This window comes from Rhipicephalus sanguineus, chromosome 10 (assembly GCF_013339695.2).
Source record: "Rhipicephalus sanguineus isolate Rsan-2018 chromosome 10, BIME_Rsan_1.4, whole genome shotgun sequence".
Taxonomy (NCBI): domain Eukaryota; kingdom Metazoa; phylum Arthropoda; class Arachnida; order Ixodida; family Ixodidae; genus Rhipicephalus; species Rhipicephalus sanguineus.
In genome coordinates this window covers 59,628,533-59,654,981 of record NC_051185.1, presented here as the reverse complement: position 1 = coordinate 59,654,981, position 26,449 = coordinate 59,628,533, and the positions used below count along the sequence as shown (strand labels likewise).

The 26,449-nt window shown below is 48.8% G+C and overlaps 2 protein-coding genes across 2 annotated transcripts in view; both read right to left on the bottom strand.

The window, feature by feature from the left end:
* Nucleotides 1–2,228: 2,228 nt before the first annotated feature.
* LOC119406418 (uncharacterized) lies at nucleotides 2,229–9,250 on the bottom strand. The gene is made up of 6 exons (XM_049420091.1): nucleotides 9,016–9,250; nucleotides 7,824–7,890; nucleotides 6,838–6,971; nucleotides 4,431–4,493; nucleotides 3,224–3,421; nucleotides 2,229–2,344 (listed from the first exon to the last, which is right to left on the bottom strand). The coding sequence occupies exons 1-5, from the start codon at nucleotides 9,248–9,250 to the stop codon at nucleotides 3,258–3,260; spliced, it is 663 nt and encodes a 220-aa protein (XP_049276048.1). The 3' UTR covers nucleotides 2,229–2,344; nucleotides 3,224–3,257.
* Nucleotides 9,251–16,913: 7,663 nt separating this feature from the next.
* LOC119406417 (ATP-binding cassette sub-family C member 3-like) overlaps nucleotides 16,914–26,449 on the bottom strand; it is a 51,643-nt gene continuing 42,107 nt past the window's right edge. Inside the window, exons 17-20 of the mRNA XM_037673163.2 lie at nucleotides 26,106–26,264; nucleotides 25,059–25,225; nucleotides 23,607–23,801; nucleotides 16,914–18,757 (exon numbers count right to left, since the gene is read on the bottom strand). Of these exons, the coding sequence (XP_037529091.1) occupies nucleotides 18,601–18,757; nucleotides 23,607–23,801; nucleotides 25,059–25,225; nucleotides 26,106–26,264 (678 nt within the window). The 3' untranslated portion in view covers nucleotides 16,914–18,600. The remainder of the gene's footprint in view (nucleotides 18,758–23,606; nucleotides 23,802–25,058; nucleotides 25,226–26,105; nucleotides 26,265–26,449) is intronic.

Here is a 26,449-nt window from a genome sequence, read left to right as displayed (position 1 = left end):
GAGGCTAGCCAACTGGTGGAATTATGCATAGTAAATCCAGACAAATACGACGCGTGCTTCCCATGTCTAGAGCGACTGTAGTAAGAGAGCCTTGCTACCGCACTCACTGGTAAAAGTCGTCGCAGGGGTGCACGCTGTAGTTGCGCGAGCGCTTCAGGTCTTTGTCCAGCGTGAACTTGTCCTGCTCCCACGGGTCCAGCCGCGTCAGGAGCATCGCCGGCGTTGCTAACAGCGTGGCCGTCGTGACGAGCATGGCGGGCAGCACGAAGCAAGAGTAGCGCGGGCAGGACGAGGCACGGGACGTGTCCTTGAGCACAGGAGTGCAGGGCCGGATTGTGTGTGGCTCCTGGACGGGTGGAGCACGAGGTCGTGGCCGTGGTGTCAGCTTCACGGAGCTCCTGCGTCGTAGCATACCGGTGGTGCCCTTGGATTGGGCCATTGTTCCGATAGGCAATGCGCAGGGTGAATCTGCGCCTGAGGTTGCGTGTAGAGCTTCCTGTGCGTCCTGGTGGCTCGAATTGCGGGAACTCGGGGAGCACTTCGAACGAGGCCCCCACGTACAGTTGTCGTCGTCTTCTTCTGCTCGTGCAAGTCCTGGCACGTGCGCACGTACGCTCGGGCGCTTTGCAGTGGCGTTGATGATGATTGCGCTTTTTCCAGCGAGGCTTGCGATAATTGTTTGTTTGTTTGTTGGCCCTAAGGAGACTGGCTCATACCCACGAGGGGGATTGGCCACACTGACAATTATATATGAAACTTCAAAAAGAAAAAAAAAATAAGCACGAAACGCGATGTAAATAAAAAAGGAAAGAGTTAAGAAGTTAACAAAGCCATAGGATAACGATTGAAAAAATATATGTATAATAATAAAAAAGGAAAAAAAAAGTTGGTTTCCGTGGTCGGTATCACTAGCAGCGTACTCTTCCTGTTGCTTGAAGGAACTTGTGTAGCGCAGTTATAATTGCTTGCGATAAACCGCAGAATCCGTTGGAGTCGCGCGCGAAAAACTCGGCGAGCGCAATGAGATGCGGTTCTCGAAGGTGCACCGGATTTGTACGCGCCGTTTTCTCTCTCTATCGTGGGCTTGTCGACGATCAGCCGTTTTCTGATGTGGAATTCTGATCTTTCATCGAGGCGAGTGGTCGTTTCACGTTGCCAAAGTTTATTGTTGCCTGTATATGAACGCGTGGCCATCGTTGCTGCCTGTAGCAAGTGAAGTATTGCGCTGCTAAGCACCTGGATGGAAGTCCGATTCCCGGCATGAAGCAAAAAGTAAGGAGGGAGCATTGCGCAATGCGATAGAAAGAAAGAAAGAAAGAAAGAAAGAAAGAAAGAAAGAAAGAAAGAAAGAAAGAAAGAAAGAAAGAAAGAAAGAAAGAAAGAAAGAAAGAAAGAAAGAAAGAAAGAAAGAAAGAAAGAAAGAAAGAAAGAAAGAAAGAAAGAAAGAAAGGAAGGAAGAAGTAGTAGGTCAGGCACGCACACGGCAAGCTTCACTCGAATTTTTAACAAGGTTCCTATAAAACACGTACCCGGCTTTTAGCGCGGGTGACCACCGCATGTGTTAGGGAAAGTTACGATAGAAATATATCTTGATGCTACGCACAATGTATAGGTGAATGAAAACGATAGCTTGGGGACGCTTGATCTTCGACTTCAGAGCAGAACGCGACAGCGTGATCGGACCCCGTTCTCACTGTCTTCTTTTTGCTTGCCAGGCTTTCTCAGTGGACACCTCAACAGCGCCTCGAGGAAAGCAACGTCTGTGCGCCAGATATTGGCTGTTGTAAGCTGTGCTAGGGTGCATACTGCAAATGCAGTTTTCAAGTTCCCACAGCGCCATAGTTCATCATATTGCGAATAAGCGAAGTACCCGCTACCAGGGGCGTAGCCAGAAATTTTTTTCGGGGGGGGGGGGGGTTCAACCATACTTCATGTATGTTCGTGCGTGCGTTGGCTACGCCCCTGCCCACTACGTGTCCGTAAGGCAATACGCGTAGCTGCACTCCTTGTTGATACTGTTGCTGCTGATGATGATTAATTATGCCTGCGTGCTTTGCAATGGGTGGACCTGTAAACCACCCACTTGATGCGCATTTCGCATGGTGTAATTTGGTATTCTCTCCGACAAAGCTGACATGGTGTGCTTTCTAACAAGGATGCCACAAAGCATTCGCCTAAGCTAGAAGTAATCTTAGTTTTAAGGCATGGTATATAAATATGTACATTTGGGCGAACGTTGCATTTTATTACAGCTGGCGGGCGAGACATGCTTTTTTTGTTCGGTTCATTTTCCCATCTTCCGACGAAAGCACCGAGGGCTTTCCCGGCTGATAGGCGGCGTACCCTGTTGTGAAGAAAACAATGTGAATGACGAAAATGTGAAGGAAGGCAAATCGAAAAAGAGAATCGTGGGCTTTAATATATCGTTGTCAAACAGGCAGGTCAATACTAAACAACGTTTGAAGGCCTTGAGACGAAATTCAAAAATGTATATAAGTACATGCAGTTATGCGAAGTCATATTGATCTCCTTTTGGTGTAATACGCGGGAAGCAAGAGAAATGTCTACTGGGAAGGTTCTGCTTTGGAAGTTACAACAGCCCACCCGCAGTGATAGCTCAGCAGGTAAGGCGTCACACTCACGGACGTTTTTGTTTTCCTTGGCATGTAGTGTTAACGCTCTCCCCACACCGCATCCGGGAAACACGTATAAATATTTAAGTTTGATTTTAAAGTTTTCATCTCCCAGCATCTGCAAGGCAGCTTCACCGCATGGAGAGCCCTATGACGTTTCAAGTCAGCTCACTTGGTTTGCGAAATCTGGGTCCTGCATGCAGCCTAAATCACAGAAATTGCTGTCGGAGGCACTGGACGACAGTTCACTCATCATGAACCACGTTCGACTGACAGCAAAGGACAGCAGGTACATATTTCGTGGGTTGCAGTTTGCCCGTGACGTCACGGGCAGATTTGACACGTCACTATGAAGCCGCCCTCTCGAAACCGAAACCGAAACTGCTGGTTGAAAGAAGCGGTATTAAAAATATATGCAATGCATCTCCAGGCACCACGACACTCTTTTTAGGGTACTCGACACCCGTGCTTTCATTTAGAGCAACAACCCAAAAAAATTTTAAAATTCATGTCAGTACTCCTTTAAGGCGTGCCTTATAATCACATTGTAGTTTCGGTACAGGAAACGCCAGCAAGTAATACGTTATTACCTGCGAGTGAGTGACGATGTTCTCCCGTCGAACACTAGGCTTTCGCGCGTCTTTTGACGTGCCTCGCCTTCTGCGGGTCCTTGTGCCCGTGCTTAGAACCGTGTTCGGCACCGGCAGCCTGGAGCCTGGACTCTGTCTGCTCGTCTTTAGCCACCGCGCTCATCTGGGGTGCATCCACGAGCTGCTCGGCATCGGCCTCTGCAAGAGCAGTCAGGTCGTGTCCATAGGCGTGCTCACAGGGTGGAGAGAGGGGGGTGTCATTATATTGGCAGGGACCAGCAGACGGCTCATACCTTTGTGCTTGCTGTGCTCTCACCACTTAGTTTATAGTTTACGAATCTCTGTGGAATCCCGCAAGGTAGCGGAAGGATTAAGAGATGAACAGTGCGAAGGTCGCTTCGCTCTTTGCAGTAGCCGCATTGCCTTAGGCCGGCGTTCTGTAGAGTTACAGTAGGTCGGACGCTAAAGAAGTTAGGCTTCACTTCGTATAACGTTTCAATTTGTTGATATCGCGTTCATGGCTTCGCCTTTGTGGCAAGGCAGTGATTAGTATTAAATCCCCAGGATTGGTCCCTTTCAGGCGGTGACAAAGCGACCGAACCGAAGGAGTGAAACAGGAAGGAATGCAAATGAATTTTCGCATAGCTTGGAAGTCACTGTCCGAGATATGAATATTGGTTGAGGCGAAAGCCTTAGATGCCTCATCAAAGACGAAGAGTGAGCGTCGGCGTCAACACGAGTAATGCCAAAAAGCGTCATCAGGTGATGGCATCATCACGACGTCACAGGTCACCAAGATTTGTGATGTCATCATGACGTCGCATTACGACGTCCTCACATGGCATCGTCGCTTGGTGAAAAGTTGACCGATCCCGGAGGCACTGCAAAACCATGTGAGGCGCAGAAAGCATCCAATGCCTGCTATCCCAGAAGACGGCTTTCGCCTTCGAGTCGTCTTAGACAGATGCAGGAGGGGCCGTGTGACTCTTGCCGTCAGGATATTTACGTATAGCGTTTGTTGACTTGACCTTTTACGTAGTTAGGGGTCACGAGGATATTGTTCGCAGATAACGCAATGGCTGTAAAGGAGACGCGAAACTCTGTCGTGCACTCACGACGTATAATGGAAAAAGGGGGACATAGTTAACATCGTTATGGTTTCCTCAAAGTTGTTGCGCATGCGCTGTGGGTGCGGCGGCATACTCACGGTAATCGAACTCTGCAGGGAACACGTGCCTCCTCCTGTGACCCGAGTGCTGCTTCCTTGTAACTGCGAATGAGGACGTTATTATTACGGTCTCATCTAGCCGCTCGACAATGTTGGATCGTTCGCCATTCTTCCCGTATATTCCGGTAATGCGCTGAACTTTCGTGCCCAGTATAGTACGCAATGGTAGCGACAAAGCAGAACCTTTATTATATACTTCAGTTTATGATATTATGTAATATTGTCAACACCACGTGTAATTTTCCAATGCCATAACGAAAAAAGTAAAACTCAAATTTCTCCTCAAGACAGTAGTGCCCAAACCTCTGCGCCACCACATCAATGGGTCGTCGTCAATAGATAGTTGCAGAACAGCGTTTATCAAGCACTGTAAATGAATGAACATTTGTGGCAGGTGGCGTTAAGCGCGCCCATTCCAAGCATCTTGTGGTAACGCGCGTGAGCCAAAGCTTAATGAAGGCGTTACAAACGGGACGCCACATGGTGCCTCGTACAAGAACTGTCCGAGCCGTGAGAATGGATTAGCAACCGTCCTGTCGTCTTTGTACCGACGCGTCTTGATACTGGCGCAAGGCTGCGACGCCACCTTCAAGCTCACTTGTTTTGTAGTTTACGCGAACAAAATACAAAAAGAAGGAAAAGTAATGCGAAACGTGCTGACATTGCAGTTCCGGTGCCAAATCAGATAAACGCCATCTTAACTTTAATGTTTCTTTTGTAATGGTCAACGTATATAACCACAAAATTAATGACGATTTGTGACAGTGTCAATTATTTCGCGTTTCTCTTCAGTACTGCTTGAAGGATGGTCATCAGACATAACTAATTAGTGCGAAAAGGACAAGTTGAAGAAAAGACACACACGCGGTGCTAAAGTTGAGAAGGTGGAACAACACGACCCAATGTACGATAAAGTAGCTGTATTAGGGATGCAAGTTGGGCTAGTTGGCGTGAATTGACTTCAGACATGACTAATTAACCTTTGTACTTTATCTCTTTTGCGCTAATTAGTTATATCTGATGTCAGTTCACAACTAGCCCAACCCGCGTCTCTAATAAGTAGAGACCGGATTTTAGGCAAATGCCTATTTTGTTTCTTGCGCTCCTATTGCGCCATTTTGATATATGAGCATGAATTAGAGGTTAAGAAGGGCTTCTATAGTGTTTTTATAGTGCCTATAAATGCCTATCTTTGGCATTCGTGCCTCAATGCTTACAAATGCCTATAAATGCCTATTTTCAAAATTTGCGCTTAAAAGAACGCTATTTAGCGTCAAGTTTCGCTCCCGGGTGCTATTTGAGACCGTTATTCATGTTAGCGCGTAAGATTGACTGTTAGGAACTTGGGGTTCGACCTAGTCTTCTAGTTCAACCAATCAACAACCGCTTGTAGCAATGAAGCGGGACACGCCGGCGAGCATTCGCCGCCGCGCTTACATGGCCCGAGCGGTTGGCGAATGCGAAGAGCCGTCAGCGGTGAGGAGTGAAGAGCAAAAAAAAAAAGAAAGAAAAATGTGATCTGCGCGCAGGTTTTCTTTTGTTTGTAATTTACTTTTCAATGTGTGCACCGCAGTAGCGTAGCCAGAAATTTTTTTCAGGAGGGGGTGGCAGCCATACTTTAAATAGGTTCGTGCATGCGTTTGTATGTGTGCGTGTATATATACACACGCAAAACTGAAAAGTTTCGGGGGAGGGGGAGAGGTTGAAGACCCCCCCCCCGCCTTGCTACGCCAGTGGTTCACTGCCAGGGGAGAAATTGGCTCTACGCAATTTGACCTGGCCAATGGGAGGAATCCCTCCCTTCTGGTCTTTTAGCAATCTGGCTGTCTGCTCCTGCTCTGCACTTCTCAGTCATGCCGGAAAGATACTGAGGAGTGTGTTGATTCGACAGTGGACAATTGACTCATCGTGAAGAACACGGGCGAACCATGCGGGAGAAAGCACAATGGTACAGCTATGTCAACTGTTGGCGCCTATGTGCCATCTTAAGCAATAACATTTTTGTTTTCCTGCCGTAGATAAAGGTCGCGCGCGTCTTCATTTGAAATGATTTTCATTTATGGGAAAATTTATTGTCCCTATATTTACGATTTTGGAAGCCTAGAGCATTGTTTGCCTGCCTATTTTTGGTGCCTAAAGCGAGCTTTTTTAGTGCCTAAAAATCCGGCCTCTACGAATAAGGTTGGCCACATAATCACTATGTAGAGGTGCTCCAGTGCGCGCGTATCGTTCCAGTAATCTACATTGTTACTTCGCTTCTTAACAGGGAACGTTAAAATGAGAGAATGTTGTACTAAAATGCACCACATCATTTGCGCTTCTACGCGAATACGAGGACTGATAACGATTAGGAAAAAAAAAGTATAGCATGCGAGTTGGAACTCACGCCTAGGAACAACGACGGTGACGACGAGAAGCATGGCGAAGACGACGAGGAAAATCGTGCCGCCCACCATGAGAACTGTGAGGATGTTGTCCGTGCTGAGCATGCCCTTGCGCCTCGGCGGAGATTGAATGAGGCTGCCGCAGGGAAGGACACACAGCAAATCAAGATGGTACGTTGGGCGAGTTGGTTCAAATTCATTTTGATGAAACAGCGCGTTACTTAGCGAAGGACGACGAGAAAAAGAGTGCCCGGAACAGGCGCTGAACTCGCAACTCAACGCTATTTGAAAAAAATAAACGAAAAAGGCGCGTTTCCAAATCCTCGGAGTACGTGACCGTGGCCCTGTGGATAACGTGCCCGGCGTCTGTCGTAGCGGACCGTGAGAGGTCGTGGGCTCGACTGCCGTTGATGGAACTTTTTTTCTTTGCATATGATCGTGTGCATTTTTCGACGTCATTTCCGTGACGGAAATACGTCACTGAAGTCTTGGTGGACCCCGGAATAAAACACGTTTAAAAAGGAAAAAAAAAGACACCGTTTTTTTAAAACAACCCTCATTTGCGAGGATGGCACGTGGCTTCAGAGGTCATGCGCCAGCGTGCCGTTCACGAAATCAATTAGTACCGTGCCCACTCGTGGGCCCCCGCTTGCTTGCTTGCTGTGTAGTAAGGCCGGCGTATATACTGCGTAGTTGAGGTGACATTACGACAGAAAGAACAAGCTAGCTTTGGCTGCCTTTGACACGAAATTGCACATTCCATGCTGCATGCAGCTCTTTTATATTTGGCTGACCTGTTCACAGAAGCGTTCACCACAGGGCCGCAACGTTTGATGGATAGATAGATAGATAGATAGATAGATAGATAGATAGATAGATAGATAGATAGATAGATAGATAGATAGATAGATAGATAGATAGATAGATAGATAGATAGATAGATAGATAGTACGCATTTTCAGGTAAGGTAAGCAATGAGTGGACTCACTATTGCCTTTGTGCCGACTGTAGTCCGTAGATGTAGTTTGCGTATGCCGGATCGTATGAGGCCATTGCTGCAACATGCATAAGACAGCAGCTTTGTCAAAGATCTTTCCGTTTTCCTAGCAGCAACGCTACTGGTATGCGACGCAACTAATGTTTCTCTTTAGCGGCAATCCGCGAAAATTAGTTACAGACGAATCTGTCGCTTGATCGGCAGAAAAACGTTGCCTCTATACAGGTGAATCAGCATGCTGGTTCTGCCACGGGCCGCTTGCCGCCGTCTTGCTGCTAGCGTTGTCACAACTTAAGCCAGGCTGTGTACGAATTGCTCGGCGCAAATGACCTTCGGAGCTATTTTCTCTCAGCAACATGCCGTTCTCGGAAAGGCAAATGAGACGACCACCTAAATGCTCCTTATCATTCGCGTCAGTATACAGGATTTTACGTATAGACACATGGGCGCCGCCATCTTGGGCTGTTTAGCGAATGATTTCCTATTTTCGTACATCGCGACGTGAATTGATGAGGTTACGAAACCCCGGTGCACCAACTCAACCGTTTTCATGCGTGTGTGTGTGTCCACCGTAGCAGTGCTCGTTTAGTTGTTGAAGGTACGAAACGGCAACGCTACAACCCAATATGGCGGTACTGAAATCCATTTGGAAGATAGCGAGGCGCATTTTTGCTTGTCGACTCAGTTCATGGTCGGTGCGATCGAAGTTTTTAAAGGTATAACACGGAATGTTGATGTAGTCGTCGTTTTCGTCATCTTTAATGCCATGAAAACAGAAGTTTAAGAATACTTGTTTTCACAGAAATTCAGGTTGCCAATTTCAAATTCGTTTATTTCTTTTAAGGGAAGGTGTAGGCTCGAAGTGGCAAACAATTTTTGAGCAGGGAATGTCGCTGCAGTCTATTCTCTGTCCAAAGAGCCAAGGGGAAGGCCAGCTGCTTCTTTGGGCCCAGCCACGTTCCCTGTTCGACGACTCCATCACTCGAAAGCCCATATCTTTCCCTGAATATTTGCCTTGAATTAATTATACCGCCACCAAAACTGTGGCTTGCATCACAGCTAGAGCTACCCACCCATATATAAGCAGACACCGCGGTGCCATGTGTGTCCCTTCCTTGGACGTGTATTTTGAGCTCCCGAAGATCGTATTGTAAGTAGCATGCAGCGCATCCGAGACACTTACGTGACATGGCTGGTTGAGCGAACGGAACGGCAGCGTACGGTTGCGGCCCGTACATGGGGGGAGACGCCAGCTGCGGCTGGGAAGGGGTGTACAGCGGGCCCATGTACGGCATCGCTGCTTGCGGCGGCGCGTAGGTACCGCCCGGCGAGTAGGAGCCGCCCCCTGGCGACGCATACCCTTCCTGCTGGCCGTACTGCGCGGGCAGCGCATGCGCAAGGAATGCGTGAGGTATCATCATTGTCATCATTATCATCATCATCTTGACTACACCCACTGCAGGGCGAAGGCCTCTTCCACGTTTATCCAGTCCGCCTTTTCACTACGCCACGGCGCATGCGCCCTTCCCCTAGCGGAAATGTAGCGAAACGTCTCTTCATCTCGGAGGCTTTGCTTCTGGCAATACCGATTGTCCCGGCCTCTACCAAAACCCTACCAAAGCGGCTGAGGGCAGCACAGAAAAATGAAATTTATTTATTACTTATTTTTGTTATTTATTACTTTTAATATTATTTATGATTTTTATTTTAATATTTTTTATTATCTATTTATTATTTATTTATTAGGCTAAAACGCCAATAAGGGGTCCGCCCGGTACAAAGGGTAATTAGCGACATATCATCATCATCATCAGAGGCGGATTAACCTGGTTCTCGCTTTCATTTTCGATGGAAGCGAGAATGCTTGAGTCCCGTGTACTTAGATTTAGGTGCACGTCAAAGAACCCCAGGTGGTCGAAACTTTCGGAGCCCTCCACTACGGCGTCGCTCATAATCATGCCGTGGTTTTGGGGCGTGAAACCCCAACAATCATTTATTAACGTTAGCAGACTATGGAGCGCGGCGCTGGCGCGTGGCGGCACCCCGAGGCAAGAAGCGCATCTGATGAAAACGCCGCGATTGATTTACGTCGACTATTAGCCAACAGCATGCATGCCATCTACTGTTTCAAGTGAAGCAGCAGGCGCTAGCAGCTCAGAAGAGTGGGCGCTGGCCTCTGTATGAAAAGAGGGCACCTGACAGGCCCGAAGCCAGGGGAAGGGGGGGCCCTAGCCCCCCCCCCCACGCTCCCCACAAAATTTTGGTGAAGTACGTGTTTTTACCAAAAATAAATGATGAAAATAGGCGTTTTGGTCAAATTGTCAAGGATTTCAGCAACTGCCCCCCCCCCCCCCCCCCGGAAAAAAATTCTTGGCTACGGGCCTGGCACCTGATGTAATTCTAACTGCTCGCTTCGCTTCTAAACTCTCCTTGCCACACGCGACTGCAAGATTCGGGTGATCTGTTCGCAGCAGTGTCTGCTTTCCGCGGGATCTTTTTTCACTAAGCCCAAAGGGCTGGTTCACGACCCATTTAAGTACTTCGATACAAATGTACAGTCGCGCCTAATATTGTCACGTGGTCGTGACAATATTAATCGTGTTTGTCATACATTGATGTCCTCCTATCAGGCCCGTAGCCAGGAATTTTTTTCGGGGGGGGGGGACCACTTGCTGAAAACCTTGACTACTTGAGAAAAACGCCTACTTTCATGATTTATTTTTGATAAAACACCATGTGTCATCAAAATTTCAGGGGGGGGGGGGGCTGCCCCCCCCCCCCTGGCTACGGGCCTGCCTCCTATATCAACTTTGGTATCTAGCAAGGTAAGGATAATAATAATGACATAATTGTTGGGGTTTAACGTCCCAAACCACAATATGTTTATGAGGGACGCCGTAGTGGAGGGCTCCGGAAATTTTGACCACCTGGGGTTCTTTAACGTGCACTGAAATCTAAGTACACGGGCCTCAAGCACTTTCGCCCCCATCGAAAATGCGGCCGCCGCGGCCAGAGTTCGATCCCGCGACCTTGGGGTCCGCCGTTGAGCACCATAATCACTAGACCGCTACGGCGGGTGTTGCCTGCTCGCAGCTCTAGATATTAGCAGACCGGGGCTCCATGGGGTAATTAAGGTACGTGAATGCTATTCTAAACAAACAACAGAATCCAGAATCTGTACGTTCTTTCACTGTAGAAGCGTTCCTCGCTAAGCTGCCGCTCTACTACTTGAACCTGCGCGCTTGCTAAGCTACTCGGACCCGCGTTCACGCTAAGCTAATCGAAGCTGTGTACTCGCTAAGCTACTTGAGCCTGCGTTTACGCTTAGCTACTCGAACCTGCTTTCACGCTAAGCTCTTCGAACTTGCGTTCACGCTAAGCTACTCGAACCTGCGTTCACGCTAAGCTACTCGAACCTGCGCACTGGAGCTTTCCATGGAAAGCGCAAGTACGCAAGTTCCATTCCCGGCTACGGCGGCCGCATTTCGATGGGGACGAAGCGCAAGAAGACCCATGCACTTAGATTTAGGTGCGCGGTAAGTGAATCCCGGTGTCGCTCTTTTCGCCTTAATCGTGGAATACCGACTCGGCCGGTATTCATTACTTCTTAGGTATTGTCAGAGCTGCCTTGATCCCAACTACAGCGGGGAAAGGGTGGAGAACTGCCAGAGCGAATGCGCTTCGAACGCGGGGAAATTCGTATATTCCGAAAGCATATGCAAGTCTTGGCTTGTTGGTACAACTAAATAGCGCGAGGCACACGAGAAAAATAGCGCTGCTGTGGTACGTACGTATCTGTGCCGACCATTTTCTCACGCCTGTCTCGCGCTGTATCAAAAGAGTACTGATACGATTTACAGGCATCGCAAAAAGGACATTTTTCGTTTCCTTGGCATGCAGTGGTGACTCTCTGTAAACACCGGAGCTAAGAAACACGTGTAAAATATTTTGGGCTTTTAGATGCGAAGTATCTTATGGCGGAGTTCAATCCGGTGGTGGTGTGCGGCGTGACCACTCTTACTGCGCATGCGCATACCCTCTCCACTCACCCTCTCCCATACCCCTCTCCCCTCCCCCTCTCCACTTTCCTTCTCCGCTTCCCCTCTCCCCTCCCCCTTTCCACTCTTCCACCGAAACGCGGGCTAGACATGCCGAAATTCTCTCCTGCGCAACGCCGCGATGAGCGCCAGCGCATGCGCGTCCCCTCCCCCTCTCTCTCCTCTCCTACGCTGCCCCCCTCTCGCAAGCCTGCCGACTGCGTTCCCCGCTCGCCCTGTGAGAATTAACGGCCAGGCTAGAGGTAAGACAAGACGCGCGTAGCGTTCCTCTTCACGTTCCACGACGCGAGGTCGGTAGCATGCCCAAAGAACGCCAACGGAACGCGATCGTGCAAGTGCTCCGGCTTCGCATCGCCTCATGGTCCCCTTTAGCGGGAAATGGTGTAATTTTTTAAAGCTTTCATCGCCCAGCGTCTGCAAGAGAGCCCCACCATAATGGACTCTATCGTGACGAGCCAACACAGTCGCAATTAAAGTTACGACTATTCGTACTGCGTGCTGCCGAGGTAACTAAAAATGCTGTTGGAGTCGCTGGACGACAGTTCACTCATCGCTGTTTGCGCGCGCCAGGTGCAACTGGCAACAGAGGACAAAGCTTCTGCTAGTACGTCAAGGGTTGGTCTACCCACGTGACTTAGACCTACGTCAGACTGCGTTGACACGTCACTGGGAAACCGCCCTTTTGATATCGAAGCCTAAGGTGGCTTTTTGAGGTAGCGGCCTTCAAAAAAAAAAAAAGAAGTTCGGCAGCACGTTACACTCTGTAACACTTGAAGCTGAAAGCCTGCTGCACAATTGGTAATTCGTTAAGTTATACAATCAGGAACCAGGCTTCTCAGAATTTCAGAGTAACGAAGTGAAGTGCGAGAGATACGCAATAAATTATATTGACGCTCTCAGTCGATTGCATTATTCATCCCCACCTGAACCTTTCTGCACCTAACGTTGTATCGGTGCACCTTTGACCAAGCGACGATGTCGTGTGATGACATTATCCTATTACGTCATGTGCTGATGCCATCACGTGACGTCATGATGACGTCACTAACTTATCCATTCTGCAACGTCATTGTGACGTCGCTTAATATTTCACAACATGACGTCATCAGGGATTTGGGTCGCGTGGGTTTTCGTATCACTTCATTCGCCTGCCGTGTTTCGCTCAAGGGGCCCCTCAAAGAGACACTCAAGGCTTTCGCCTTAACATATTCAATGTGTTCCGAGGCACTAGCGTACTCTTTTTAGGTTTCTCAACACCAATGTTTTTATTTAGAGGAACAATTCGAAAAGTTTAGTAAATTCGTGTCAGTACTCCTTTAACCATTCCGTGTATTAATTGCATCGCCGCTAACGCCATGAGGCGAAGATGTCAGCGATCGCAGGCGATGCAGTATGAGGGGTCTCGTATAGTACAATGTTAGCAGAAGCACGCGCTAGCGCTCGGCTTCGGCGGCGATGTGCCACTGCTTTTACGACGTGTTGTGACGTCGTGTAAGAAGTACAGGAACTTTGGTAGTCGAAAGAAAAGTCACTCACCATCGGAAAGCAGCGAGTCGCCGGCAAATTCAGCCACTGGACGTAACGCGGTACACTTCGTCGTCCGTGGCAGCGAGCCCGAGGCGGTTGTACTGCGGCTGCGCGTATTTGTCTCTCATCAATGGCTCATACCCACTACGAGGGATTGGCTAAGATGCTATAATTGTTTTTTATTCACTTACTGACCAGGAATATTCGTACAATACGAGATACAAGCCCATAAAACTCCTGGTTCGGTTAATCTGACCTTCAAGCTCAGCCAATGTTACGCAAGCGTCCCTGAGCTGCGGGGGTGCTACGGAATATTGTTTACTCATTGCTCGCGAGATGGCGCAAAGTTCTCGCCGGTGAGTTCGCGCCGACGTTTCTCCAGCGTATGAGCGCGTTCGTCACGTGTTTCGTTCCACGTGCCTCGCGTGTCGTCGCAACGCCGGTCAACGAGCTTCAGCGAAATGCTGGGGGCGCTGAAGAAAAAACGCCAGGCCTGCGCGGAAAGCGCAGCACAGTCACAGCGAAAGCTGGAAGAGCGGCATTTCTAGAGCCCGTTATAAACTCTCCTGTGGCTACTAATACAGGTACATTAGCAACGTACCCACTACGCAACAAAGCGTAACTTTTGGGAAGTTGGGAAGCACCCAGCACGACATTATTCGTTGTTCTGCGGAGAAGTGAGGTTCCATATGTAAGCGATTATGTGCAGTTTGTTGATGAGGCGGTTGATGACGATGAATAATTATGGTTGCGCCCTTTGTAATGGGTTGGAAGCTTTAAACGACCCACTAGTTACGTAATGCATATTGTGTGACGCCCGGTCGTTATTTAACTGTCCCACCACGCTTTATAACACACTTTAACCAGAGAAACGTAGAGCGAGAGAGAGAGAGAATTGACTTTATTGAGACCCTGAGGAAATGGATCATGGGGGCCTTATGGGCTTCCTTGGCAACCAACAGAAGTGCACTTGCGAGGAACCCACTACGCTATAAATCATTGTAATTTTTGAGAAGTAGGGCAGTAGGCACTGTGCCATTTTTCGTCATTCTACAGACAGCCGTGGTACCTGCTAAACGCATGTAAGGCATTATGCGCACTTTGTTGATGCTGTGCGTGATGACAATGAAGAATTATGGAAGAGCTCTTTGTAATGGGTTGGAAGCATTCAACAACCTACTCGTTGCGCAATTCGCATTGTGTGACGCCTGGTTACAGAATTCGCGTTGTGCGACGCTTGGTGCTTATTCTACTCTTTTACCACGCTATAATGCATATGCTAATGTGGTTCCTTCCCGACATGAAGCATGTATAGGACCTTTTTGCAAAGCAGTTTCAAGCACCGGCATGGCTCAGAGGTTGAATACTGGGCTCCCACGCAGAGGGCCCAGGTTCGAACCTCGTTCCATCCTGGAATTTTTTTCTTTAGTTTTTTTTCTTATTTCGAGCGATACTGGTTACGGACACCGGCGGCGGCGGCGGCGGCAGCGGCGGCGGCGGCGGCGGCGGCGGACAACTACGGCACCAAAAATGGCCGGTGAAATGATCTCATAACAGCTTTCGCTGTAAAAATTACACCATTTCCCGCTAAAGGGGACCATGAGGCAATGCGAAGCCGGAGCACTTGCACGATCACGTTCCGTTGGCGTTCGTTGGGCATGCTACCGACCTCGCGTCGTGGAACGCGAAGAGGAACGCTACGCGCGTCTTGTCTTCCCTCTAGCCTGACTGTTAATTCTCACAGGGCGAGCGGGGAACGCGGTGCACAGGCGCGCGAGAGGGGGGCAGCGTAGGAGAGGAGAGAGAGACGCATGCGCTGGCGCTCATCGCGGCGTTGCGCAGGAGAGAATTTCGGCATGTCTAGCCCGCGTTTCAGAGGAAGAGTGGAGAGGGTTAGGCGAGAGGGGGAGGGGTGAGGAAAAGGGGAGAGGGAAAGTAGAGAGAGAAAGTAGAGAGGATGAGTGGAGAGGGGGTGTGGAGAGGAGGTGTGTGGAGAGCGTATGCGAATGCGCAGTAAGGATGGTCACGCCGCACACCACCACCACCGGTTTGAGCTCCGCTATAAGATGCTTCGCATCTAAAAAGCGTGCTCCTCGCGTGCGTGTCCCCAAGCAGGCGCAACGTGCAGCAGCGCGCCAGACATGCTCCAGCTTAACGCCAGAGCCTCGTCGACAGGATCCCACAGTTCTGGAGCACAAAGCGGAAGCACTTCGCCCCTAAAGCTGCTAGGCATACTTCGTATGGTAATCCAGTGTGCTGCTACCTCATCAACTGCTTCGTCATTTCGGCAAAACTGCAGATTTTATGCATGTTTGCGCGAAAGAAGGGGAAAGGATCGAGGAGCCTGTTCCTTTTTCACAAACAAGCTAATGAAGTTAACAGATATGAAGCCAAGAGCGGCGACATTACTTGTAATTTTTAATGGAATTGTAGCAATTATGACATGAAGGAAAATACAGTGTATAAACAACATGAATGATTTAATTAACGTTTAGCCCCGCCACGATGTTCTAGTGATTATGGCGCTCAACTGCTGACCCGAAGGTAGCGGGATCGAATCCCCGCCGCGGCGGATGTATTTTCGATGGAGGCGGAAATGTTTGAGGATCGTGTACTTAGATTTAGGTGCACGTTTCGCCAGAAACCACAGACGACAGCGACGTCCCGCGCTCTGCGAGTGATGTGAAACGTCACGTCTCTGCCCAGGTCACGAGACTGTCGCAAAAGGCGACCGGAAGTACCACTCATTGCGCTCTTTAGGATATGGAAACGCTCTGCAGCGCATACACGGTGGGATGCTAGGTACGTGACGTCACTTGATGGCTTTCTAGGTACCCGACGTCACTTGATGACCTTCTAGGTACGTGACGTCACATTTGATGACTTGATCTAGTCCATGATTTTTCAATCCGGAGGCCATTAGCGTAGTTAGAGGGGAGGGGGGGTATAGGGGGTAAAGTCCCCCCGAATTTTTGATATTTTGTGTGCATGTGTATTCTTACGTATGTGGATGTGTTCATAAAAAGTGTCGGAACCCCCCCCCCCCCAACAAAAAATGGCTGGTCACACTCCTGCTGGAAGGGTTAACCAAACGGTACGTTCAGTCGTAATAAAACAGCATTAACAGGAGAGCACGTACCGCACGTTGCTATCACCGACGCCATCCTGCACTAACGCGAGACTTAGCACATCTGCAGTGCATCAGTGGTGACACTTTTTCAGAGACCGCGTCATCTGTGCGCACCTTCGTCGAGGGCGCTCACCGATGACGCGATACGCGGGGTCGTAATATAACCACGTCCCAAACTAGGTGTGCATGTGCATAGTTTCACGTTATAGGTAGGCGTCGCTGATAGCACCGTGCGGCACGCGCTTCCGAGCTCACGCTAAGCGTGCTAACGACTGCAAAAACTGAATTTACTCTAATGTGCATATCTTTGAAACACTGCAATGTTCTACTGACGCAGCACTAAGCAAACTCGTGGGCCTCGCACTCAAAGTGTTTATTACAAAATTAGTACATTTAGCGACACGCGGCCCCCAAAACAGTTTATTTCCTTGTGCGTACGTCGTTGGCCTTTACATCCATTGTCGTCGAGTTCTTCTGGAGGATAGGAACAATCCTACTTTGTTTGCGTTCATTCTACGCCATTCAAAAAGCCCTGAACTTACGCAAGTTCTACGCTAACGATCACGTGTACCAACGTCCCTCGACCTTACTTGAAAAGATGAGTGCACATTCCGGAAGCGTGTGCCGCATCACAAACATTACATGCGACACCAGGCGAGAGCTGTACCCTGTCTTATAAAAAAATGAACAGCAATGCAGGGGTGAATTAACGTGAAAATTTCACACGAAAGAAGCACAGTTCCTGATGGTCTCGAGCGGGATCTATGAGCAGCGAAAAGCGTGTACTGAAAATGAAATTTAGAGAAATCTATACACGATAGAGTCATTAGAGAACTCTTACTTACAGACGTGTTATATACGTCTCTAATTGGTCTGAATCCTCCAAGCTTTTAAAAGACCCATTCAGCATGAGGGTGCTTGAAGGAAAGAGTTGCAAACACTTCGATGCGACTTAGTGAAGCGCCATGAATTGCATAAAAAAGGGAAAAAATGAATGAAACAAAACACGGAATAAACTGACAGTGGCAGATGTTCGTAATGTCCATCTAGCTCTCTTAACTTGAAACAACACTTGCTGCGAACTAGCTTTTTTTAAATCGCACTTTGTGTCATGCGGCACATTATTTAAATAAATGCTTGCAGTCCTTGCTAGTGAAGACGCTACGTAAATGGGTCGCGTAACTTATCGTCCACTTACTCTCAGTGTTCTAGAAGCTGTGATCACGTAATGGGAAACATGATGGTTGCTATTCTAGTGTGGCCTCGCGTTCATTATCTTGTGTCTGTTCAAAGCGCTCCTAACCAGGACCCATCGGAAATTTTTGTTGCACGTTAAAAAGCGGCGTTGGGAAGGTTTCGCCGAAATGTTAGACAAGTTAAAGAAAATTAAACTGCTTATTGTAAAAGTAGAATCAGTTTGATAGCAGAACTGAAGAAGAAGCTTTCTTCACTCCTGCCGTGAAGACGCTCACACATTTCCAACATGATGCACCAACTGATCCAGCAGACACATTGGAAATAAAGAGCGCTGTCATCACCGGTACAGGAGGCGGGATTCACAGTCCATGGAATGGTCTCTTCCTTTGCATCAGTTAGAGTCTGCAAGCGAGACGTACTCCCAATTGCCTGAGGCGAGGTGCACGTCATCATCACGTGACAAGCCCCCCTCTCCTTTTTTCTCTAATTTGTCTCGCGTCGCACGCATTGGGGGCTCCGTATCGCCTGAAGAACTGGATTCACGGGCCGTGGTCAGTGACGGTACGAGGAACGCCTGCCACGTAGGCAGTCTCTCTCCCCAAGCGCTTTTCCCTAGAGGGAAAGGGCACATGAATTTCTGTTTTAAGTTTCGACCGTTTTCACGCCACGGAAGCCTGTCGTACTTTGCAGATAACCACCGATCGATCTTCCCGCCAGGCTCGTTCCTTTGTAAAGTCCAAAACTGGCGAGGGGGGCCTTTTGTGTTCATGCTTCCAAACACTGGGCGGTTTCTGCCTTTCGATCAGCAATGCGCCACTACAGAGTCCAGCAGTACAGCTGCGTGCTGTTAGTCACTTCAGAGTTCGGTGCTCGTTGCATTGTCTCGGCACTGGGCGTCGAAGGGTAAGGCTCCGGCGTTCTTGGCCATCGTGTAGAACGCCGAGCTGGTGTCAGATAACAGAGCCTTCACCGGCCCGTACTCCAGAACGGTACCCTCCGACATCACGAGAATCCTGCAGCGACAAATAAAAGAATGCACGTGAGCTGTTAGGTTCAGTCCTTGTTACTGTGATTGAACGATTCAAAGTGGGGAAGTAAACCAAAGTTCTGCGCGCGTTCGTAACATATTTATCACACTCGAACAAGTAAGCGAAATCATTTATTTGAAAAAGAGGGAAGAAAATGAAGGTGGGTGTGTGCGTTCTTCAGTCCAATAAGGCTCCAATGACCTCTGCGGCCCGCTGGGCTTGGTCCAGGAGGGCCAGTCGGCTCTCCCGGTCCTCGCTAACGAGTCAGGTATCTCACTACCAAGTGTTGTGACTTTGCCTTATAAGGCTTGAATTGATGTTTGAGCGAATAAAACATACAGAAGACACCAATAAGGCACACCTCGGCGCAAGGCGCCATTTGATATATCGGAACCTTTTTTCTGATGAAGTTTTTCTGATGCTCCTCGTCGTATTGCATGCGCTAAGTAAATAGTGGTGTACATGCTGAAGGTACGCCGGCCCCAAAGATTACGCTGGAATGTAACGCGACTCGTGCATAAATGAGGGACGCATGCTTGGAAGTGACTTGTGATGTCAGTAGAAATTTGTGTAGTCACGAAAGATGTTGCGGACTACTATGATGCTGCCATGCTTACTTATTTATTGTTATTTATTTTTTATTGTGCCATGGTTTCGCCGGCTGAAACTGCGACATATGTTATCGCTCGGTGCCGCGCTTTTCCATACGTTAAAGGGCGCACTAGCCTAACTACCGGTCGCCGTTACGTGAGGAACAGTCACGTGACCTGAGCAGACAGGTCACGTATGACGTCACTGCCAGAGCGGCACGTCACTGTCGACTCTGGTTTCGGTGCTAGAGAGAGAGAGAGGCAAAGGAAAGCTTGAGAGGTTAACCAGGTTGCACCTGGTTTGCTACCCTAACGGGGGAGGAGGGGTGGGTGAGGGCTATAGTGATGCTGGCAAAGTAGTGAGCACCGCAAAGTGGCACGGCGTACGTTACTGGCCTTCCATTTACACAGGCCAACCACTGACACTGGCAAAAAAACGCTACCCATGCAACGCCCGGCAGAAACGTTCTCCTTCCATTCAAATCTTAACGGTGGTATGACGCTGTACGCGGCGTTTCTGCTCGAGTCGCGTGACTTTCCCACATGTGCCAGCAACCGGGATTTCCGCTACTGCAATCTTCACGGTACGGAAACACGCCTCGGTGCAAGGCGCCCCTTGATATATCGGAACCTTTCAGAAATTTTCTGATGCTCCTCATCGTATCGCATGCTTTAAGTAAACAGTGGAGTACATGCTGAAGGTACGCCGGCATCAAAGATTACGCTGGAATGTATCGTGACTTGTGGATAAATAAGGGGACGCATGAGATTCCTATATAGAAGTTTCGACGACGGGTGAGTGCGCTCGCTGGTATCATTCTACCGTGAGTGTCCCTTGCTTTGCATAACTTCGCCCGACAATGAGAGCAACCTTTCAATGGCACCTTTGGCTACTGTTTTTCTACATCGTCACGACTACCGCACAATAGAACTTCGCCTGAATAATTACTCTAATGCCGCCCGGTCCGTACAAAATATACGCAAATGTATGCGCATTGATTTTTCCTAAAGGGGCGCGTTTTACTCAGCGAGCTGTGTATTTTATACACATCGCTGTCGTACAAGCAGAAGTCGCGTGTACGTTTCACTATGGGACATAATTTATTGAAGACGATTTTACTATGTTGCTCTTACAAATAAATCCTCCGCTGCAGACAGGGCGGAATGCGTGCAAAGCGTTACAGTGACGTAAACGTGAGAGATAGCTGTGGCGCCATCGACGTGACAGCGCGGAAGGTTGGCGACGAACATCACCAACGTGCCCATCCAGTTTCATGCTTGCGTTGAACTTTTTGATTACCGCGTCGTCTGTTTTCGGTGCTGGTGATTTCGTAGATAGCGCGGCGACTGAGTCGGGTCATTAGGAGTTTCATTTTTGTCGCGAGCGCCGATAGCGACATTAAATGAAATAGCGACGTCACAGATGGCCTTGTTACGTCAGAAGAAGAGCACACAGTGCAGTGGTGAGGTGGTCTTGAGAACAGCCCGATGGATTGTTTGGCACTGCCACTTTTTTGTTGCACGCTACGTCCGGCATCGCCTGCGCGTTTGGTGTGAACGACCTCTCAGCGCGGCTCTGTATAGACTCACGTATGGTAAGTTAACTCCGTTATTTCTCGTTACTTATAAGTAATACGTAATATTCATTTGCAAGCCCGAGTGCGAACAGCCTGATAGTGCTACATATACATTTGCGTACTGCAGAACTGCGATTACTTCTGGCCGAGTGCGGTGCTGTCTAGTTAGTAAGGTAAAAAGTTGGGCGAGTTGGTGTTGGTTCATGATAAACGGAAGGGCGCGATAATACGGTACACAAGGAAGAAGATGGACACGGGACGACGCGCTACTAGCAACTGAAGATTTTTTTATTCAGGAAAGAAATATTTATACTACTATGCAATCATATCTAACCCAACGAGTCGACACAAAACAACCTAAAAACTTAAAATCTTGCGCTCAGCCTGCCTACGTCAAGTGACGTTCTAGATAGGCTGTCTCCCCCTCCTGCAAACTGATAGAGGGGTGACTGATGCAATGCAGCCCCTCCCTCTAGATGACGAAGGCCTCTACGATCTCCCTCTGCACGGAGCCCCTGTGCTTGTAGATTGCTGTCGTCTGATAAGAAAATAAGGTGGGCCACATCTGCCCAGCAGTAAGTAAGAAAATAGGCAAGCCACAACAGGGTGAAAAAATAGGATGTGCCATCAAGCATGGAAGGCAGTTTGTTCCTTGCGCACGTGGTGTTGTGTACAGAATACCACTGTCGTGCGGCATGGCATATATCGGGCAAACAGGTAGATGCCTGAATGTGCGTCTGCGAGAGCACAACATCTCATTAATAGGAAGGCCGTTCACCCATCTGGCGCTGCACTGCAAGGGGTGTGATCAAGGTAGCTGCAAGCCTGCTTTTGATCAGACGACAGTAATCTACAAACACAGGGTCTCCGTGCAGAGGGAGATCGTAGAGGCCTTCGTCATCCAGAGGGAGGGGCTGCATTGCATCAGTCACCCCTCTATCAGTTTGCAGGAGGGGGAGACAGCCTATCTAGAACGTCACTTGACGTAGGCAGGCTGAGCGCAAGATTTTAAGTTTTTACGTTTTTTTGTGTCGACTCGTTGGGTTAGATATGATTGTACAGTAGTATAAATATTTGTTTCCTGAATCAAAAAAACGCCAGGCCTGCGCGGAAAGCGCAGCACAGTCACAGCGAAAGCTGGAAGAGCGGCATTTCTAGAGCCCGTTATAAACTCTCCTGTGGCTACTAATACAGGTACATTAGCAACGTACCCACTACGCAACAAAGCGTAATTTTTGGGAAGTTGGGAAGCACCCAGCACGACATTATTCGTTGTTCTGCGGAGAAGTGAGGTTCCATATGTAAGCGATTATGTGCAGTTTGTTGATGAGGCGGTTGATGACGATGAATAATTATGGTTGCGCCCTTTGTAATGGGTTGGAAGCTTTAAACGACCCACTAGTTACGTAATGCATATTGTGTGACGCCCGGTCGTTATTTAACTGTCCCACCACGCTTTATAACACACTTTAACCAGAGAAACGTAGAGCGAGAGAGAGAGAGAATTGACTTTATTGAGACCCTGAGGAAATGGATCATGGGGGCCTTATGGGCTTCCTTGGCAACCAACAGAAGTGCACTTGCGAGGAACCCACTACGCTATAAATCATTGTAATTTTTGAGAAGTAGGGCAGTAGGCACTGTGCCATTTTTCGTCATTCTACAGACAGCCGTGGTACCTGCTAAACGCATGTAGGCATTATGCGCACTTTGTTGATGCTGTGCGTGATGACAATGAAGAATTATGGAAGAGCTCTTTGTAATGGGTTGGAAGCATTCAACAACCTACTCGTTGCGCAATTCGCATTGTGTGACGCCTGGTTACAGAATTCGCGTTGTGCGACGCTTGGTGCTTATTCTACTCTTTTACCACGCTATAATGCATATGCTAATGTGGTTCCTTCCCGACATGAAGCATGTATAGGACCTTTTTGCAAAGCAGTTTCAAGCACCGGCATGGCTCAGAGGTTGAATACTGGGCTCCCACGCAGAGGGCCCAGGTTCGAACCTCGTTCCATCCTGGAATTTTTTTCTTTAGTTTTTTTTCTTATTTCGAGCGATACTGGTTACGGACACCGGCGGCGGCGGTGGCAGCGGCGGCGGCGGCGGCGGCGGCGGCGGACAACTACGGCACCAAAAACGGCCGGTGAAATGATCTCATAACAGCTTTCGCTGTAAAAATTTCAGTTGCTAGTAGCGCGTCGTCCCGTGTCCATCTTCTTCCTTGTGTACCGTATTATCGCGCCCTTCCGTTTATCATGAGCTGTCTAGTTAGTAGTATGTTAATAGCAAGTGCGTATTTTTGCCCACCAGGGGCGTAGCCAAGGGGGGGGGTTGGGGGGGTTCAAACCCCCCCCGAAATTTTTCAGTTTTGCTTGCGTACATATACACGCACACATACAAACGCACGCACGAACATACATAAAGTATGGTTGAACCCCCCCCGAAAAAAATTTCTGGCTACGCCCCTGTTGCCCACTATCATCTTACCGCCTGTCACTCCCTCAGGTTCTCTTGTGAACCGCGGAGTGGTTTTCTTTGCCGCGACGCGTCGCTAGAAATTGGTGCGGGCGCGCCTTAACACGGCATTCTATTGCAGTTATGCGGCGGGAAAACGAAATTGGTCGGCTCGGTCGATCGATCACAAGGTTGTTGCGGAGCACTCACTTGTCGTAGTCGAGCACGGTGTGAATACGGTGAGCGATGGCGATCACGGTGCACTCAGCGAAGGCGTCCCTCAACGTAGCCTGGATTAAGCGGTCCGTGTCGCCGTCCATCTGCGACGTCGCCTCGTCGAGCACCAGGATCTTGGGCCCGCGAAGCAGAGCGCGAGCAAGACAGACCAGCTGTCGCTGACCCACGCTGCAGAGAACACGTGACTAGATGCACTCAGATGCACGAGACATTTTGACGAGTACAAAATTGAGCTGGGCAGGCCACGCAATGCGCAGGGCAGATGGTCAGTTAGAGCAGTGAATACCAAGGGATGGGAAACGCAGCCGAGGCGGCCAATTCATGATGTTAAACAGCGCAAGTTACAAGGAACAGTTTGAAAAGAAAACGGGACAGGCGCTGACGCACAACCAAGTTTAATCACATACGATCGAAGAATATATACAGTGTCGCACAAAGCACAGAAAGAAAAAGTTTCAAAACCCCATGTAAGCCGGCAAAGGCTTAGGTGGAAAGAAGAAACGAAGGAATCCGCGGGTATAAAATGGAAGGAGCTCGCGTTGAATATCTGCGGGAAAAAACCTTTGACCGGTCGTGGACATAAAATTGGCAGCTGGTGCTGCTGCTGACGGGGATGTATGAGACATACAATTCAAGGTTCTGATATGACGTAACCATTTATTCCGCTTAACTATGTTCGGTTACGCTTTATCGTCAAGCTGTCCATAATGAACTTTCGCATCTATAACATGGGCGCCCAATCCTACACTGCCAACGCGCGATAAGGCATATCACTGTAAGAGAATATTTATACATTATCTATAAAGGCCTTGTTTTCATATGCTTAGCAACTTCCGACACCTTGAAGGCGGCAAAAAAAAAAAAAAAACATGAGCAAGCAGTGCTTGTACTTATAATTATTGGAAACACTGGCCAATGTAAAAATTTACGAAAGTTATGTTTTGCACAATGCGCATGGAATGAAATGCTAGGCATTTCATTCTATGTACATTGCGTAAAAGGGGGCGCTTGTCCTGAGATCAATTAGGCACAGAAACACATATTATACGCAAATAAACAGCAGCAATGTGAACTGCAGCGAGAGTTCGTGCTTACTATAGCTCGAAAGAGCGTGGACGCAGAGTATAACAAAGCAAAGCTCCTGCTGCGCGTCCTTCTTCACCTACATGCGTGCAAGTTGTTTCTCTTCATTTATGCACAGGGTGCTTTTGAAATAAAGTGGACTTTATTCTTTGGATAACATATAGGACGCATTCCTTAATTGTTCTTGGACCATTACGTAAGTGCACAAAGGTGTACACAGGAACAACTACACTTCCACAAGGTGGAACATTGCATCAGCCAAAAAAAGGATTACCGTTGAGAATGGTGGAGTGTAGAAGAGAACAGGACTTGAGAAATCAGTAAACATGTCTAACACCGCACCTGAGGTTCGAGCCTCCGTCTCCGGTCTCGAAAAGCAGTCCCTCCTGTCGGCCTGCGACCGCGTCGGACAAATGTGCCTGCCGCAGCGCTCTCCAGAGCTGCGCGTCCGAGTGACTGCGTGTAGGGTCCAGGTTGTCCCGAAGACTGCCGCGCACCAGGCTGGGGTCCTTCAAATATGCAAGAAAACAAACGACAGACAGAGTGATTGGACTACTGAATAAAGCTGCGTAGGGGGGGATGGAGACAAGAGAGGATGGGTGTGTGAAAAAAAACTTAAGGTACTTCGTAACCCGCTCTAGGACGTAGCGGGCCGTTTCCACGTCGTAACTGAAAGAGCAAGTCTCTGATAAAATAAAGAATTGCGATCCGTTCCACGCCGTGAAAACCATCGGACAGCGTAGCTGTTGGTTAGGTGTGGCTTTAGAGGGCTCATGAGCTGTCAATCTCATAACTGCCATTTTTATTACTGTGGAGAGATTCAGGCAGAAGTGTAATGAGGGTCACTCGCTCAGTCCCCGCGCGTAGCGTTCATGCCTGGTGGGCGTGTAATTGCTATGGTGCAAAGCGTTTTTTGCAGTATAGTAACGCTACACGCTACAACATTCCACAGTAGGAAGCTTCCACCTGAATATTTTTGCTCGAGGGTGTGGGGGCAACATCTTAACAGTAAAGCTGTCTTTACCCTCCGCCTTTGTCATCACTATCATCATCGTCATCGTAGTAATAGTAGTAGTAGTAGTAGCAGTAGTAGTAGTAGTAGTAGTAGTAGTAGTAGTAGTAGTAGTAGTAGTAGTAGTAGTAGTAGTAGTAGTAGTAGCAGCAGCAGCAGCAGTAATAGGCGTCACGCAGGTCCCGTGACCATAGGGGGAGTGAATAAATAAATAAACTGAAATGATGACGATCTTAAATGGGGGTGACGAAGATGACGGTCGAATTCAGACTGAGCTACCTTAGTTTACCCTCACACACACTTACGAGCTTGCATCTTTGCTTTCCTCCGATTATCGTGGCGTGAAAATGGCTGAAGTTTCTTTTTTTCGTTCTCACCTGTGGAATAACTGTGATGGCGGAGCGAAGGCGTCGCAGCGGAACCGTAGACACGTCAACACCGTCGATGAGGATGCGGCCTCGCGACGCCCTGAGAACGCGCAGCAGGGCCAGAACCAGCGACGACTTGCCGGCGCCCGTGCGCCCTACAACGCCCACCTGCACGGAACAAAATGTACGCGTAGCAGAAATCCCGCGAAAGCAGTGAAATGCATGAGTTCTTCCCGGTACAGAATCAGTGAGGAAGAACACTGTGGCACAGCATACTCTTCCCATCTTTGGCACTGAGGGTCGGTTCGACTCCGATAAGCAACGTAGTATTGCACGCAGTTATAGGCGCGCAG

Excerpts from the sequence above, each read along its gene's own strand:
- LOC119406418 (XM_049420091.1), bottom strand. The coding sequence starts at position 9,250 with ATGATACCTCACGCATTCCTTGCGCATGCGCTGCCCGCGCAGTACGGC. Across the intron at positions 7,891-9,015 it reads CGCTCAACCAGCCATGTCAC|CAATGGCCTCATACGATCCG; the intron begins GTAAGTGTCTCG and ends TGCATGTTGCAG. Across the intron at positions 4,494-6,837 it reads CACCGTCGTTGTTCCTAGGC|TTACAAGGAAGCAGCACTCG; the intron begins GTGAGTTCCAAC and ends CCTCATTCGCAG.